This window comes from Macaca nemestrina, chromosome 19 (genome assembly GCF_043159975.1).
Source record: "Macaca nemestrina isolate mMacNem1 chromosome 19, mMacNem.hap1, whole genome shotgun sequence".
In the NCBI taxonomy this organism is placed as follows: Eukaryota; Metazoa; Chordata; class Mammalia; order Primates; family Cercopithecidae; genus Macaca; species Macaca nemestrina.
This window is the reverse complement of record NC_092143.1, coordinates 45,200,586-45,219,569: the sequence shown is the minus strand read 5'-3', so window position 1 is coordinate 45,219,569 and position 18,984 is coordinate 45,200,586. Positions and strand designations below refer to the sequence as shown.

The window sequence follows — 18,984 nt, the reverse complement described above, 5'->3', positions numbered from 1 at the left end:
CAAATCTTCCGCCACGTTGATCTTGGACTTCCCAGCCCACAGAACTGTGAGAAATAAATTTCTCCTGTTACAATTATAAATGACCCAGTCTAAGCTATTTTGTTATGGCAGCCCAAAAGAACTAAGATAGGAATAAGATTTTGAAAAGCACTGCCCCATATTCTGCTTCTAACAGGATGCTCAAGGACTGCATTTTAGAGGGTGTCATGGAAATTCATGAAAATTCCCATTTGGTCTGGATACAGATATACAGACATCAAAAATGTTGCTTAAATTTTTTTGTCTAATGACATAAGAAGATGCTCACATAACAACGTTGGGTAAAAAAATGCAAGTTACAAAACTATGGTCTCCAAAAAGAATTATATATACGTATGTGTATGCGTAGGCAAAGGGAAGAATTGTAACACAATATTAATAGGGATAAATCAGAATAAATGGGATGATGGGTTATTTTTAAAAACTTTTCTGTGTTTTTACAAGTTTTCTGCAATGGGGTTATGATTCTTTTATTATTGGAGATCACTAATAAATGCCTTTTTAAGTCCCAGACCTTTTTCTAAATATCTCGAGCTTCCCCTTACCCTGTTAGAAGATTGAGGGAAGCACTTTCTCCAACCTTCTTAAACTCCACTAGCCTCTCAAAGTGACTTCATCACTGTCTCTTCTTTCAATGCTAGAAAGACTATCTTTACCCGCCTCAAAGGGGAGGGGACCCTGGCACCATGTAGGGCATCTCACAGGTATAAATAGTCCCAGCGGGTCATATCAGGAGCCCAACTCCTCTCAAATGCCACCCAGCTTCCAGCAGCCAAATATGATGCTGGCGCCAGGCTGCATCTGCTCTGCCCCATCTCTCTGCCCTCCGCTAAGTGAGAAGACAAATGCAGAAGGCCAGAAAGAGGTGAACACAGTGGCCCTGGACATGAGTTCTCCTCCCTCTGCCCAGATTGGGCTGCAGCTTTGTGGGCTAAGGAGCTAAGGAGACCTCCTTTCTTTCTTTCTTTCCTTTTTTTTTTTTTTTTTAGACGGAGTCTCGCTCTGTCGCCCAGGCTGGAGTGCAGTGGCACAATCTCGGCCCACTGCAACCTCTGCCTCCCGGGTTCAAGCGATTCTCCTGAGGAGGCCTCCTTTCAGCATGCCCAGGGTCTGGCCCTCTGAGAGTCTAGGTCTGTAATTCCTTTGAGCCTTTCCCCAAGAGCCTGCCCCACAGAGGCTCCCCTGTTGGCCTGATTCCCTCTCCAGAGCTTCTCCAGGGCCATGGTTCCTTTCTTGGGGGCCAAAGTACTCTGGGTCCCAGCAACCACCGGCTGCTACAAGATGAGGTCCATGCATTCAGCTTTCTATCTAATACTTCCCATCCCCACCCCCAGACACCGATGGTATTCCAGAGAATAGGAACCCAGGGGGGTCCCTGTGTCATGCACAAACACCTGTTAAACCTCCACTAGCCCTAGGTGAACAGGGAAGCTACCCCAGCTCAGTAATCTGAACACCTAGACTCCTGTCGAGCTCGGTGCAGAGTCTCAGAGAACCATGGAGTTGTTTACTTATTCCACACTGGTTAGAGACACCACTAGCCCATATGGCACCTCTGTGCAAATCACGAAAAAGCACCATTTTCTTCAGACAAATTAAGCCACATGCACCAGGTGCATGGCTGGTCAAGTGAGAGTAAGCTGTACTTCAGCCCCACTTGACTCCTTGCCTGAGCATCTTTGTGCAGTGCCCACCTTGCACAACTGTGCAGCCTGATACCAGACTCTTTAACTTGGTCTCATTTAATCCTCCCAATAACCCTATGAGGCAAGCATAATTTCCCCCATTTTATATCTGAGACTCGAACTACAAGAGGTAAAGTAATTTGCCCAAGGTCATTCAGCTAGTAAATGGTGGCACTGGAAAAAAACCTGAGGACTGTGAGAGCCTGGAACCCCTGCTCTTAATAATGTCACTGCACTTCTTCTCCCTCTGACAGCCACTGTTCTCTGGGGGTTTTCTCAGTCAGCAGCCCTTCCCCCTCCCAAGGGCAACAGCCCTTCAGTGAGCTCAGCACTATTTCTAGAGCCAGAACAGCTGCTGTCTCGAGATAGCACACGACCCGTCACAGCAAACGCACAGAAATCAGAGTCTCAAAATTGCAGCCTGACAATTCAAAGGACTGAAGTGTCTTCCCAGAGAGGTAGGAGAGGGGCAAGAAAGGCTCAGCTGTTAACAACTGCAGGTCACAACTATCAGGAGACACTCTATGGCAGTGGAGAGCCCTGGCTCCAACCCCTGGCTGGTCCACAGGCCAGCTCAGCAGCCTTGAACCTCACCTGCCCTCTTTGGGCCACAGTTCACTCATCTGTCCCCAGAAATTATCAGAGCTGTTTTGAGATATCAGAACTGGATGCTAAAAAGCCTGATGTTCTCAGTGCAACCCGAAATAGTCCTGGGATTAATCTTCCCCAGGTGTGCACCTCACACCAAGCCTGAGGGTCATTTCTGGCACAGGGTAGGCGTTGGGGATATCGGGGCAAAGCCTGGTGTCTAGATTCATTCCTCCTTCCCCACCCAGGAGTTCTGCAGGGCCCCAGATCCATTGTCTAGCACATTCCCTGTGAGAGTATGTATGTGATGACCTTATTTTCCAGGCCAGACTAGGGGGCCCCGAAAGGCTTCCCTTTGTAAAATTCAGCTCAACAGCCAGGAACGCCTCAGTGTGTGAATGCTAGCACTGGCCAGTATCCCTACTGCTGCTGGTGGACTTTGACCACCATGCCCACAGGTGCCCTAGCCAAGAGCTACATCCTAGCTGCCTCCTTCTCCTTCCTTCATCTTCCACCAACTCTCACCACTTCTCCTACCTGAGTAGTCCTTGTCTCCACCCCAGTGCCAGGGACAGGATTCGGTCTTCTCCCTGCTGGAGGAGTCCCTCTGTCTGGAATAACCTTTGTTGTTGTCTTGCTAGTCCCTCCCTACTCATCCAGCAGAATCAGCCCAGGGGTCAGCTTCCACTGGCTCCATTCGTGGCCCTCCCTCCTCTGCGCCTGCAGCCCCTGGGCACCCCTCCAGTCCAGCTCTTATTATGCGGAATTACACACAGCTCCTCCATGGCCTGTCTGTACTGTTGATGTGTGAGAAGGGCTTTTCTCCTCTTTTACTCAATGAAGATTTATGGACCCTCTACTGTGTGCCAGGCACTGTTTCAGGCCAGAATGCACTAATGAACTAGCCAGAGTCCCTGCCCTTATGGCATTTCCATAGGGGTGACAATAAATGATTCATTCAATATAATGCCAAGTAGCCGTAACTCTTCCAAAAAAAAGTAGGACAAGGAATTGGAGGGTTCCTGGAAGGATAGTGGGGGGCCCAGGAAGGCCACTCTGGACAGGGGACATGAATAGAGGTATGGAGCCCTATGTGGATGTGGGGGAAGAGCTTCCCAGAGAAGGAGCAGTGAGTAAATACAATCACTTGCTTTGCAGCAGCAGCTGCCAATGTGGCTAGGCAGGGCTGTGGAGGTCAGACAGGTGAGCAGAGCCAGGTCTAGCTGGGCCTGTGGGCCACCCAGTATCATGGGGACTCGGCAGAGGAACAACATGATCTGATGTGGGGATAAGGGATTGTAAAAGGAGAGAGGGCAGGCTATTGCAGCATGAGAAGACAGTTGATTGCACCAAGGGATGGCAAAGGAAGTGGGGAGAAGGAGACAGACCCAAAAAATAGTTTAGGAATGAAACCAGCAGGATGTGCTGATAATTTAGAAAGTGAAGAAATGTCCCTGTCTGACAGCTTTGAAGAGAGTAGTGGTTCTCCCAGCATGGAGTTTGAGATCTCAGAACCGACAGACTGCCTCCTCAAGTGGGTCCCTGACCCCCGAGTAGCCTAACTGGGAGGCACCCCTCAGTAGGGGCAGACTGACACCTCGCACAGCCGGGTACACCTCTGAGACGAAGCTTCCAGAGGAACAATCAGGCAGCAATATTTGCTGTTCAGCAATATTTGCTGTTCAGCAATATTCACTGTTCTGCAGCCTCTGCTGCTGATACCCAGGCAAACAGGGTCTGGAGTAGACCTCCAGTAAACTCCAATAGACCTGCAGCTGAGGGTTCCGACTGTTAGAAGGAAAATTAACAAACAGAAAGGTCATCCACACCAAAACTCCATCTGTACATCACCATCATCAAAGACCAAAGGTAGATAAAACCACAAAGATGGGGAAAAAACAGATCAGAAAAGCTGAAAATTCTAAAAATCAGAGCACCTTTCCCCGTCCAAAGGAACACAGCTCCTCACCAGCAATGGAACAAAACTGGATGGAGAATGACTTTGATGAGTTGAGAGAAGAAGGCTTCAGATGATCAAACTTCTCCGAGCTAAAGGAGGAAGTTTGAACCCATCGCAAAGAAGCTAAAAACCTTGAAAAAAGATTAGACAAATGGCTAACTAGAATAATCAGTGTAGAGAAGTCCTTAAATGATCTGCTGGAGCTGAAAACCATGGCACGAGAACTACGTGACAAATGCACAAGCTTCAGTAGCCAATTCAATCAACTGGAAGAAAGGATATCAGTGATTGAAGATCAAATGAATGAAATGAAGTGAGAAGAGAAGTTTAGAGAAAAAAAGAGTAAAAAGAAGTGAACAAAGCCTCCAAGAAATATGGGACTATGTGAAAAGACCAAATCTACGTCTGATTGGTATACCCGAAAGTGACAGGGAGAATGGAACCAAGTTGGAAAACACTCTGCAGGATATTATCCAGGAGAACTTCCCCAACCTAGTAAGGCAGGACAACATTCAAATTCAGGAAATACAGAGAACACCACAAAGATACTCCTCGAGAAGAGCAACTCCAAGACACATAATTGTCAGATTCACCAAAGTTGAAATGAAGGAAAAAATGTTAAGGGCAGCCAGAGAGAAAGGTCAGTTACCCACAAAGGGAAGCCCATCAGTCTAACAGCAAATCTCTCGGCAGAAACTCTACAAGTCAGAAGAGAGTGGGGGCCAATATTCAACATTCTTAAAGAAAAGAATTTTCAATGCAGAATTTCATATGCAGCCAAACTAAGCTTCATAAGTGAAGGAGAAATAAAATCCTTTGCAGACAAGCAAATGCTGACAGATTTTGTCACCACCAGGCCTGCCCTACAACAGCTCCTGAAGGAAGCACTAAACATGGAAAGGAACAACCGGTACCAGCCACTGCAAAAACATGCCAAATTGTAAAGACCATCAACACTAGGAAGAAACTGCATCAACTAATGAGCAAAATAACCAGCTAACATCATAATGACAGGATCAAATTCACACATAACAATAATAATAAATGTAAATGGGCTAAATGCTCCAATTAAAAGACACAGATTGGCAAATTGGATAAAGAGTCAAGACCCCTCAGTGTGCTGTATTCAGGAGACCCTCACATGCAGAGACACACATAGGCTCAAAATAAAGGGATGGAGGAAGATCTACCAAGCAAATGGTAAGCAAAAAAAAGGCAGGAGTTGCAATCCTAGTCTCTGAAAAAACAAACTTTAAACCAACAAAGGTCAAAAGAGACAAGGAAAGCCATTACATAAAGGTAAAGGGGGCCGGGCACGGTGGCTCAAGCCTGTAATCCCAGCACTTTGGGAGGCCGAGGTGGGCGGATCACAAGGTCAGGAGATCGAGACCATCCTGGCTAACACAGTGAAACCCTGTCTCTACTAAAAAATACAAAAAATTAGCCGGGCGAGGTGGCGGGCGCCTGTAGTCCCAGCTACTCCGGAGGCTGAGGCAGGAGAATGGCATAAACCCGGGAGGCAGAGCTTGCAGTGAGCCGAGATCGCGTCACTGCACTCCAGCCTGGGCGACAGAGCGAGACTCCGTCTCAAAAAAAAAAAAAAAGGTAAAGGGATCAATTCAACAAGAAGAGCTAACTATCCTAAATATATATGCACCCAATACAGGAGCACCCAGATTCATAAAGTAAGTCCTTAGAGACCTACAAAGAGACTTAGACTCCCACACAATAATAATGGGAGACTTTAATACCCCACTATCAACATTAGACAAATCAATGAGACAGAAAGGTAACTAGGATATCCAGGAATTGAACTCAGCTCTGCACCAAGGAGACCTAATAGACATCTACAGAACTCTCCACCCCAAATCAATAGAATATACATTCTTCTCAGCACCGCAACGCACTTATTCCAAAATTGACCACATAGTTGGAAGTAAAGCATACCTCAGCAAATGTAAAAGAACAGAAATTATAACAAACTGTCTCTCAGACCATAGTGCAATTAAACTAGAACTCAGGATTAAGAAACTCACTCAGAACTGCACAACTACATGGCAGAAATAAAGATGTTCTTTATTTTCACGATATTGAAGGCAGAAATAAAGATGTTCTTTGAAACCAATGAGAACAAAGATACAACATACCAGAATCTCTGGGACATATTTAAAGCAGTGTGTAGAGGGAAATTTATAGCACTAAATGCCTACAAGAGAAAGCAGGAAAGATCTAAAATTGACACCCTAACATCACAACTAAAAGAACTAGAGAAGCAAGAGCAAACACATTCAAAAGCTAGCAGAAGGCAAGAAATAACTGAGATCAGAGCAGAACTGAAGGAGATAGAGACACAAAAAACCCTTCAAAAAATCAATAAATCCAGGAGCTGGTTTTTTGAAAAGATCAACAAAACTGATAGACTGCTAACAAGACTAATAAAGAAGAAAAGAGAGAAGAATCAAATAGATGCAATAAAAAATGATAAAGGGGATATCACCACCAATCCCACAGAAATACAAACTACCATCAGAGAATACTATAAACACCTCTATGTAAATAAACTAGAAAATCTAGAAGAAATGGATAAATTCCTAGACACATACACCCTCCCAAGACTAAATCAGTAAGAAGTTGAATCCCTGGATAGACCAATAACAGGCTCTGAAATTGAGGCAATAATTAATAGCCTACAACCGAAAAAAGTCCAGGGCCACATGGATTCACAGCTGAATTCTACCAGAGGTATAAGGAGGAGCTGCTACCATTCATTCTGAAACTATTCCAATCAATAGAAAAAGAGGGAATCCTCCCTAACTCATTTTATGAGACCAGCATCATCCTGATACCAAAGCCTGGCAGAGATACAACAAAAAAGAGAGAATTTTAGACCAATATCCCTGATGAACATCAGTGCAAAAGTCCTCAATGAAATACTGGCAAACCGAATCCAGCAGCACATCAAAAAGATTATCTACCATGATCAAGTGGGCTTTATCCCTGGGATGCAAGGCTGGTTCAACATATGCAATTCAATAAACATAATCCAGCATATAAACAGAACCAAAGACAAAAACCTCATGATTATCTCAATAGATGCAGAAAAGGCCTCTGACAAAATTCAACAGCCCTTCATGCTAAAAACTCTCAATAAATTCGGTATTGATTGGATGTATCTCAAAATAATAAGACCTATTTATGACAAACCCACAGCCAATATCATACTGAATGGGCAAAAACTGGAAGCATTCCCTTTGAAAACTGGCACAAGACAGGGATGCCCTCTCTCACCACTCCTGTTCAACACAGTGTTGGAAGTTCTGGCCAGGGCAATCAGGCAAGAGAAAGAAATAAAGGGTATTCAGTTAGGAAAAGAGGAAGTCAAATTGATCCTGTTTGCATGTGACATGATTGCATATTTGGAAAACCCCATCATCTCAGCCCAAAATCTCCTTAAGCTGATAAGCAACTTCAGCAAAGTCTCAGGATACAAAATCAATGGGCAAAAATCACAAGCATTCTTATACACCAATAACAGACAAACAGAGAGCCAAATCACGAGTGAACTCCCATTCACGATTGCTTCAAAAAGAATAATATACCTAGGAATCCAACTTACAAGGGACGTGAACGACCTCTTCAAGGAGAACTACAAACCACTGCTCAACAAAATAAGAGGACACAAACAAATGGAAGAACATTCCATGCTCATGGATAGGAAGAATCAATATCATGAAAATGGCCATATTGCCCGAAGTAATTTATAGATTCAATGCCATCCCCATCAAGCTACCAAAGACTTTCTTCACAGAACTGGAAAAAACGACTTTAAAGTTCATATGGAACCAAAAAAGAGCCTACATTGCCAAGACAATCCTAAGCCAAAAGAACAAAGCTGGAGGCATCATGCTACCTGACTTCAAACTATACTACAAGGCTACAGTAACCAAAACAGCATGGTACTGGTACCAAAACAGAGACATAAACCAATGGAACAGAACAGAGTCCTCAGAAATAATACCACACATCTACAGCCATCTAATCTTTGACAAACCTGACAAAAACAAGAAATCGGGAAAGGATTCCCTATTTAATAAATGGTGCTGGGAAAAGTGGCCAGCCATATGTAAAAAGCTGAAACCAGATCCCTTTCTTACACCTTATACAAAAATTAATTCAAGATGGATTAAAGACTTAAAAGTTAGACCTGAAACCATAAAAACCCTAGAAGAAAACCTAGGCAATACCATTCAGGACATAGTCATGGGCAAGAACTTCATGTTTAAAACACCAAAAGCAATGGCAACAAAAGTCAAAATTGACAAATGGAATCCAATTAAACTAAAGAGCTTCTGCACAGCAAAAGAAACTATCATCAGAGTGAACAGGCAACCTACAGAATCGGAGAAAATTTTTGCAATCTACTCATCTGACAAAAGGGCTAATATCCAGAATCTACAAAGAACTCAAACAAATTTACAAGAAAAAAACAAACAACCCCATCAAAAAGTGGGCAAAGGATATGAACAGACAATTCTCAAAAGAAGACAGTTATGCAGCCAACAGGCACATGAAAACATGCTCATCATCACTGGCCATCAGAGAAATGCAAATCAAAACCACAATGAGATACCATCTCACACCAGTTAGAATGGTGATCATTAAAAAGTCAGGCAACAGGCCGGGCACAGTGGCTTATGCCTGTAATCCCAGCACTTTGGGAGGCCAAGACGGACGGATCATGAGGTCAGGAGATCGAGACCATCCTGGCTAACACAGTGAAACCGCGTCACTACTAAAAATACAAAAAATTAGCCGGGCGTGGTGGTAGGTGCCTGTAGTCCCAGCTACTCAGGAGGCTGAGGCAGGAGAATGGTGTGAACCCGGGAGGCAGAGCTTGCAGTGAGCCGAGATTGCACCACTGCACTCCAGCCTGGGCAACAGAGTGAGACTCTGTCAGGAAACAATAGGTGCTGGAGAGGATGTAGAGAAATAGGAAAACTTTTACACTGTTGGTGAGACTGTAAACTAGTTCAACCATTGTGGAAGACAATGTGGCGATTCCTCAAGGATCTAGAACTAGAAATACCATTTGCCCAGCCATCCCATTACTGGGTATATACCCAAAGGATTATAAATCATGCTGCTAATAAAGACACATGTACACATATGTTTATTGTGACACTATTCATGATAGCAAAGACTTGGAACCAACCCAAGGTCCATCAATGATAGACTGGATTAGGAAAATGTGGCACATATACACCATGGAATATACACTATGCAGCCATAAAATATACACTATGCAGCCATAAAAAAAGATGAGTTCATGTCCTTTGTAGGGACATGGATGAAGCTGGAAACCATCATTCTCAGCAAACTATCGCAAGGACAAAAAACCAAACACCGCATGTTCTCACTTATAGGTGGGAATTGAACAATGAGAACACTTGGACACAGGGTGGGGAACATCACACACCAGGGCCTGTCGTGGCATGGGGGGAGGGGGGAGGGATACCATTAGGAGATATACCTAATGTAAATGATGAGTTAATGGGTGCAGCACACCAACATGGCACATGTATACATATGTAACAAACCTGCACATTGTGCACATGTACCCTAGAACTTAAAGTACAAAAAAAAAAAAAAATTAGAAAGTGAAAGAGAGAGATAAATCAATAGTAACTCCTAGGACTTGAACAACTAGTGGGAGGGATGACGTAGCCATTTAAGGGTTAGAGAGATGAACAGGTTTGGGGTGTGGATGGAAAGATTCTTGGGCTATGTAAAGCTTGCTGTGCCCTCAGACATCTAGAGGAGATCACAGGTAGGCAGTCAGATGCACATGGCTGAGGCCCAGTGCAGAGGTCAGGGCTGGGGATGCACATTCCAGAGTCAAAGGACAGGGGACTTGAGGAGACACTGGGAGAGAGCGCAGAGAGAAGAAGGCAGAGAGCCAAGGCCAGGCCTGAGGTTAGCTCCCACATTCAGATGGCAGCAAAGGACGCTGAGAAGGAAGGTCTGCAGGTGGAAGAAAACCCAGACACAGAGCTCAGGGACATGGAAGCTAAGAGGAGAGAGCATTTCGAGGACAGATGGTCAACTCCAGTATTGACCCATCTGTCCTGGAAATGGGGGTCAAAGAAGAGGAGGACAGAGAAGGCACCACTGATCTAGCAACCAGGAGGTCATCAATGACCTTGACAAGAGAAGATTCAAGGGAGCAGGGAACAGATCCCCCTCTGGCATAGGTAGAAGCAAGGCCAGGAGTGGGAGATGTTGGAGACGGTGCCATGGAAGTCTGCAGGTGAAGGAGAGCTGAGTGAGTGTCTAAAGACCTGGTCCTGGGGCAAGTGGAGAGGATGGGATGTCTCCCAAAGTGTGAAGGGATGGCTGGAGGAAGAAAAGACAGACTTCAGTGTTCTGTGAGCCTCCAAAAGGCAAGCCTAAGAGCCCCCACTGAGACTTAGGGAGGAAAGGTTTACAATCAGCCAGAGGAAGGACTTCAAACCAGAAGGTTCGCATGGGGAAGGATAGCCTCTTTGCGAGCTTCATGACCTGCCATCACTTACTAGCTCAACAAGGTCTTGGTGGCCATCAAGTCAGGGGGATGCCAGGCTATAAATGGCGACGTGCGGTGGAAAGCTGGAAGAGCCTCTAGCTGCCTTAACCTTGTGAGCATTCCCTAATCTAATGGGTGGGTGGATCCTTGGTCCTTCCAGCCCGACCCCAACTCCCCTTTCTTTCCTTCCTTCCCATTCTCATGCCTTCCCCTAGCCTCCTGCCTTTGCCAAGTGATTGGCATAAAATTCTGAAAGATGGTCTACAAGGGAGGAAGCATAGGAGCGTGAAGAAGGAGAAGAGGGAGAATGGGTGGTGGAAGCTGAAGGGAGGAACAGAGTTTGGGGAGCTGACCTGGGGTGAAGAAGGGGTGAGACCCTGACAGGCACTGCACCCATCTGATCCGGCCTCTTCAGCTTACAGGGAAGCAGACAAGGCCCAGGGAGGGAGTGCTATCCCCCCATGGAAGTGCTGTGAGTCTGGGCGAACCTGAGAGGGGAAGAGACCCCCTTACTCCACCTCCACGGAGCCCTACAGGGACCTGTGAGGTGCTTTAACCTTGGAGCACTCAGGGAGTTACAGAGCCCATGACCTCCTTTGTATCACCCCGAGTTGGGTTAATGACCTCAGTTTTGCAGATGGTGTAATTGAGGCACAGAAATATTCATGTAAGTGGTTATTTGCCCAGGAGACTCCACAGACTCAAAAGCCACAAAGCTTTGGGTTCAGAGCACTCCTGGAGCAACCCTGACTTGAGGAGGAGGAGTCTCCCAGTGCCAACCAACTCCACTTCCACCAGCAGCCTCAGCTGGCCGCAGCCTGGGTTCTGCCAGGCCCCAAGAAGCCCACATCAGGTATGTGGGACCAACGGGAGAAGCTGCCATGTTTGTTTTGCTTTGTGTTTTTCCAGCACCCAGTCCAGAACATTCTGCCAAACCTGCATCTCCCAAATCCTTCCTAGTTGGGTGAAGCCCAAGAGCTCCGGCCCTTTTTCCCTCCTTTTCTGCAGAAGAGAACATTGACCAGGAAGGCTTAAGCGAGCCAGCTGCACCTGCCATGCAGGAATGTGCTTCCTCCGCTGTCCTGCCCTCAGATGGCCACGATGGCATTCGGGACTGCAGAGGTCACTCTGCCCCCAAGGGCTCCTCTTTGAAATGTATAATTGCCGGGAGCAGGTGGAGGGACGCATTTTTCAGAGGCAACAATCAGAAAAACACTAAGTACACTTGGGAAGGTGGCAGGGAGGAGGACACAGAAGATAGAAGGTGGAAGAGACAGGGAAGGAGGAGATGAGAGACCCTAAAGATCATCTTGTCTGAGATCAACCCTGCAGCTTTGACAACAGTTGCAAAGAAGTGATCTACTATTTTTTCTTTTTTTTTTTTTTTTTTTGACATACGGTCCTACTCTGTCACCCAGGCTGGAGTGCAGAGGCATGATCTTAGCTCACTGCAGCCTCGAACTTCTGGGCTCAAGTGATCTTCTGACCTCAGCCTCCTAAGTAGCTAGGACTACAAGTGTGCACCATCATGTCTAGCTTTTTTTTTTTTTTTTTAAATTTTTGGTAGAGATGGGGTCTTGTTATGTAGACCAGGCTGGTCTTGAACTCCTAGCCTCAAGTGATCCTCCCACCTCAGCCTCTTAAAAGTTCTGGGATTATAGGCATGAGCAACTGTGCCTGACCAGAAGTAATCTACTTAAATCAATATGGCCTTTTTTTTATTATCTAACAGGCAGGAGCTGAAGGCAGAAATAGAAGACCTGAGAGGACTTGGAAAGAAAAGACAAGGATACTCACCCAGCCCTGCATGAGCTGTCCACAGCCCAGAAGGAAGAACCCCTCTAACCCCTCCCATGAGTGCTGGGACTCTATAGTCACACAGGAGATACATATATATATATATATGGTGCTCCAGCTCCACCCACCACCTGGAAGTGACCTAACCTTTGGTGACTCAGTTTCCTCATCTGTAAAATGGAGGGTAATGAATATACCCACCTCAAAGGTTTGAGGGTAAGGACTCAATGGGTTAATACATGTAAGGCACCCAGCATAGTGCCTGACCCCAGACACTCACTTGGCTCACTTTTCTGCCAAGAGGGCCCTCTTGTGTCATCTATTTGGGGCTTGCTCTTTTTTCCTATAGCTGGTGCTACCCTGGCCTTGGGAAGTCTTCCACACTCCATCCCAGAAGCCCAGGAAGAGGGGTGCAGGGAGAAGGCTGTCCCACCCACAGGCAGCCTGGGCCAGCCCTGCTCCGGACCTCAGAGACAAGTGTCTCCTGAGTTGCCTTCCACACCTCCTCTTTGCCAGCCCATTACAGTGGTAAGATCAGGAGGGCCAAGACTGGTGTGGAGTATGGAAAGGGGGCCGGTGAGGCCAGCCAAGGAGCCTGTGGCTGTGCCTGGATCTAGAGGATCCAGAGGGCCCTGGAGATGCTCACACAGGTGGTCCAGCCCAGTTCTCCAAAGCCAGAGGCTCCGCGGGATTTGGGGAATATGTGAGCAAACACAGAAGGATTATGTGCACTTGCCAGAGGGTCCTCTGTGTGTGCAATGACAGAAGTTGCCCTGGGGGCAGACGTATCTACAGAAGGCAGAGTTAAAGGGGTTTCGATTGGGCTGGGGCTAGCAGGGAAGGCTTCAAGGAGGAAGTGGATACTGGCAGGAGTACAAGGACTTGGAATGTGGAGCCAGACCCAGTTGGCAGAAACTGAGTGAAGCCCTTTGTGCTGTGGCCATGGGCCAGTCTGACAGTCAACTCTGCTGGGACAGTGCCTGGCGGACTCCTGCCTCAGTTGTCCTCTGTCCCTGTGACTGAACCGGGGATGTTTTCCTGAGGCAGTGCATGCAACACTGCCCACCTTGCAGGACAGAGGCCATGACCATGGGGGCACCGCTGCCTCCCCCTGCTCTCTGAGCAGTTGCCAGGCAGACAGGTAGCTAGGCCAGTCCAGAGGGATCAGGGTTGGAGCTGACCGTGGAGGACAAGTACCCCCTATCCTCCTCCACCTCCCCAGAGGGACCATGCTCGGTGAGGGGTGTTCAGGAAGAGGTCTAGTCAGCACAGGAGTATGTCATCTGCCTTCACTGCCCCCTCTCTACTTTTTTTTTTTTTTAGATGGAATTTTGCTCTTGTTGCCCAGGCTGGAGTGCAATGGCACGATCTCAGCTCACCACAATCTCCGCCTCCTGAGTTCAAGCGATTCTCCTGTCTCAGCCTCCCGAGTAGCTGGGATTACAGATATGTGCCATCACGCCTGGCTAATTTTGTATTTTTAGTAGAGACAGGGCTTCTCCACCCTCTCTACTTTTTATACCCCACCACCACCAACTGTCAGTCTTCCTTTTCCCACCCAGAAGCCCACAAATGTCAGCCTGCCCTACTATCAGCTCTTTTCAAGAGCGAAATCTCTGGCAATTCCAGCCTGTGAATGAGTTTCTGATTCTAATGTGTTTCCAGAAAGGAGACAACGTTTCAAAGGCAATGGCAGGAGACAAGGTTGAATCCAAAGGAATAAATCTCTAAGGGAAGACTCAGGAACACTGAAATCAAAGTTTGCTTTCTTACCAATAGCCTTTACTATTTCCTTGTGTAATTCATTTTTTTTTTACACAATTCACATTTATTGAGCACCTACTACATAACAGGTGCCACACTAGGTGCTGGGAATTCAAAACTGAAGATGCACAACCACTGTCTTGCTGAGAAGATGGAAGCACAAACACATGAGCAAGGTCTTCACAGGCCTTCCTACTTGTGCAAAACACCCACTTAAATAGAAACATTTGCTGATTGAAAATTATTCCAGCTGGGTGCCATGGCTTACACCTGTAATCCCAGCACTTTGGGAGGCCGAGGCAGGTGGATCACTTGAGGTCAGGAGTTCAAGACCCAGCCTGGCCAACATAGTGAAACCCTGTCTCTACTAAAAGATACAAAAGTTAGCCAGCCCTGGTGGCAGATGCCTGTAGTCCCAGCTACTCAGTAGGCTGAGGGAGGAGAATTGCTTGCACCCGGGAGGCGGAGGTTGCAGTGAATCAAGATTGCACCACTGCATTCCAGCCTGAGCGATGGAGTGAAACTCTGTCTCAAAAAAAAAAAAGAAAGAAAAAGAAAAAGAAAATTATTCCTATATGCTCATTAAATCAGTTCCCCTAAGGATGCTTATTGGACAACACATTATAGACCTAGACTTGAAATTAATAAAGCTATATGTCAATGTATATCTTATAGCTCACACCTTTCTAATTCAGCCTGGACTTCCCCCAGCCTGTGACCAATAAGAAGATCTGACCACAGCCTTTTATGAGCACTATCTGGCTTGAATTTGCTTTGTGGTGCTGTTTGGAGTTTTCCAGACTAATCATTTGGACTAGCTCCTTCTCCTTGTGGCTCCTGCTTGAGTATATACAATGTATGAGTCATTTGCTTTTTTGCCCCTCTTCATCCTCTGGTTATATTTGGTACTTCCTGACTTCCTTTCCAAACTGTTAATAATAAATAACAGGTTGTACCACACTTCAACACCACACAACTATAGATAGCAAAACATGGCATGCACTGAATTATTCAATAGGTGAATAATACCATGAAGCTCATCCCATCTTCCAGATTTGGAGAGTTGTTAATTGGGACAATGTACATGGTGTCCTCGTTAGGTCCTCCCCCAAGCTCTGCACATCTGCTGCCAGGAGCTGTCCTGCCCATTTTAAAGAAGGCAGAAGCTGCTCACACACCAGGGTAAAAACTCTTCAATATCCAGTTCCATTCTAACTACGTTAACCACTATTTCCCACATGTGGGGACCCTCATACTGCAGTCCTTCAACTAAGTGGGTACTTTGGGGTCAACTAGAAATGGATATTTGAAATTGGAATTGTCCAGGAAAATGTGGAAGGTGTGGTCACGCCATTTATTCTGTGACTACGGAAATTCTTGCTCAGATGGGAGCGCTCCAGAAGCAAGTCAACTCAGCTGGTAATAATGTTGCATCAAAGGCACCTGAATTCCAAAACCAACTTGACAGAGGTCAGCTGTGTTTCTGGCCCTGCTGGCTCCCAGCTGATAGGAAAAAGGAAGCTGGCCCAGATCATGAAGAGAAGGGCAGAGAAAATAAAGGGCAAGGGGAGTAAGAAAGGCAGTAGGGAAGCAAGGACGTGGAGGAGAGAGGGAGGCAATGGGGAGGGAGAAAGGAAGGAGGGCCAAGAACAGCTAACAGGAAGAAAGGCAGAGGAGAATACAGGTGCAGTGAGGGGTAAGAGAAGTTACAGGTGAAACCGTGGAAAGAGGAAGGAAAGACAAAAGATGCTGGCAGCAGGAAAAGTTAGGAATGGAGCCCACGCAATGGCAATGGTTTCAGCCACTGCCTGGAGACATCTGCCCAGAAACAGCTTCCCAGGGGCCCATCTGTCTGTCTTGCTCACTTGACTCGCTTTTCTTTTCTTTTCTCTCTTCTCTTCTCTTCTTTCTTTCTTTCTCTTTCTTTCTTTCTTTCTCTTTCTTTCTTTCTTTCTCTTTCTTTCTTTCTTTCTCTTTCTCTTTTCTCTTTCTTTCTTTTCCTTCCTTCCTCCCTCCCTCCCTCTCCCTCTCTCTTTCTTTCTTTCTTTCTTTCTTGACAGGGTTTCACTGTCACTCAGGCTGGAGTGCAGTGGCACAATCTCAGCTCACTGCAGCCTCCGCCTCCCAGGTTCAAGCTATTCTCCCGCCTCAGCCTCCCAAGTAGCTAGGATTATAGGCATGTGCCACCACACCCAGCTAATTTTTGTATTTTTAGTGGAAATGGGGTTTATCATGTTGGCCAGGCTGGTCTCGAACTCCTGACCTCAAGTGATACGCCTGCCTTGACCTCCCAAAGTGCTGGGATTACAGGCATGAGCCACCATGCCTCGTCTTGACTAGCATTTTCTACCCCAAACCTCTTGAAGAACTCTTCCAGGAGTTCAGTAGGGAGGTACACACTTGCTGACTTACCTAGACTGCTCACCACCTGGGAGGCAGGGCCACTCAGCAGACAGGCCAGCATGGGAGGCTCAGCTTCCCAGGACAAGCATGGGCCCCCACCTCACCTGTGATGTCCAGAGCTCCCTCTGCACTTCCATGGAAAGAACTGTGGTCCCAAAGGCCAGCATAAGACCCTCCAGCCCAGGACACCATGTGTGGCCATCCCCACACCCTCAGGCACGTCTGTGGACATTTGCTCAACTGTTTTCTGACACCAGAGCCTCATCTTTCTCAAAGCATTGAATAAAAACATACATATCAGGGGTCCTTGAAAAACCCATTACTTCTCCTCTGCAGGGTCAATTTAAAGTTTGTGTGTCAAAATCACCAGCAACAAAAATGTAAGCCTCTCTCTCAGGGAAACGTACGTGAGAGTTACCCCCTCCTTAGAAATACAAAAATTAAGAAACCAAACAGCTTAATCAGCCCCTGGGAATGCTTAGCTGGCAGGTTCCAGTCACACCCAGCTCCCAGCAGAGACAGTATCCTGCCTCATCTGCAAAAATTCTCCACAATACCCTCCCTGCAATGAGTGTGCCCAGCCTCAGAATATTCCATTTTTATTCATTCAACAAATATTACTGACCAAGAGGAAATAGCCACATGATAGGGCGCATAGCAAATCTCAGCACCATCTTGATGGAAATGGTTCTGCTCCAGCCAAGGGCAATCTCCCCTGTGGGCAGGGCAGGGAGTACCTGGGCAGGGGACTTCAGAGAAGCAGGGAACACCCACCTGACACCCGCTTCTTGATGCCACCCACCCACACACACCTACACACACTTGCTGGCTGATATCTGAAATCCCTGCAGCAGGGACAGAGCTTCGGCCCCCACCCCTAAATGGAGGTTTGAGACCAAGACTCCCCACCCTACCCCCCGGATAGAAGGGGCCAGTGAATCCCTGCTCGGTTGTGGTTGGGTCCTGTGCCTCATCCTTCAAACTCATTCACCCCCAGGTTAAAGGAACCAGGTGGGATACCAAAGTGCAGGGAGTTTTGAGCCACCGGAACGAGCCTGCTTCTTCCATCCTAGGAAGTGGACAATGTGGCAGGGGCTGCAGGGTCACCCCGGGTCAGGCTTCCCCCCTCCCTGGCCTTTTGCCGGGGTCTGTACCTGGAGCTGGAGTCACTGCCGCTCTGCACTGCTGGATCATCCGTGACATTAAAGAGCCCCGTCCAATTGGACAGCTGGTCACCACTCTGCCAACCAAACTGGAGGCCTCTGGCAAGAAAACGAGGCAGTTGGTACTCATGCTCATTTGCTGGGTTAAGCCTGCCTACCAGAGAGCCACATTCTGTCGCTGTGCCCAAGTGACACATCGCCTTGGTCACACAGTTAAAGGAAGCAATGGTACTGACTCCAACCATGAGGACGGCGATCATAAACCACAGCACTCTGCAGTGCTCTCTGCTGTTCCGCACCCATCCCCTCATTCCATCTGTACCAGCAGGGCTGAGAGCACGCATTTCATACACAGGGACATTGAGACTTCGCGAGACAAAGGTCACAGAGCTCTTCTACCTCCTATACCGTGCCATCCCTCAATTCCTGCCTCCAGTTAAACCAAAAGAGTGCCAGCACCAGCACCAGCATTTTGTCCTCCTCAAAAGCCAGACACACTTCAGAGCTTTTAATAAAATCTACAGTATTCCAGCACACAAGGATACCATTTTTGGTTCAAGATGTGCACTCAACACATGTTTATCTCCACTCCTTCCCCAACGCTCACTAAAATGACAGCAAAGGGATAAATACAGACATGCATGTGGGGAGAAGGCCATAGAAGGGGCCAGCAATAACATGCTGGATGATGAAAAGCACAAGGTCACGGACCTCACCAGAGAGTGGACACCTGACTGCCTGCAAAAAGCAGATCTACTCGCAGTGAACAACTCAGGAAGGCTTAGGAATGGAAGGTCCCCAGGCCAGCAAAGGTGGGAGTGCAAAATGGAGCTAAGAGCAGGATTGTTTGAAGTCCACACAAAAAGCAGTTAGACAACCCTCTCCCCAATGCCCTGTGAATTCCCATACCAGGCCCTCTTCCCAAGCCCAGGCAGCCTGGCCACTCTACCTGCCCACCTCACAGATGTCAGGAGATTGCTTTCTGGGGAAACTGACTCACAGAAGTTCTGCGCTGTTTTCTTA

General features: G+C 47.0%; 1 protein-coding gene across 3 annotated transcripts in view; it reads right to left on the bottom strand.

Annotated features, from left to right (window-relative positions):
- Positions 1–18,984, bottom strand: part of LOC105499667 (ST8 alpha-N-acetyl-neuraminide alpha-2,8-sialyltransferase 5) — a 96,166-nt gene that overhangs the window by 36,740 nt on the left and 40,442 nt on the right. Inside the window, exon 2 of one of the 3 annotated variants that reach the window (XM_011772401.2) lies at positions 17,953–18,060. The exons of the other annotated variants lie outside the window; for them this stretch is intronic. Within the exon in view, the coding sequence (XP_011770703.1) occupies positions 17,953–18,060 (108 nt within the window). The remainder of the gene's footprint in view (positions 1–17,952; positions 18,061–18,984) is intronic. 3 annotated transcript variants of the gene reach the window in all.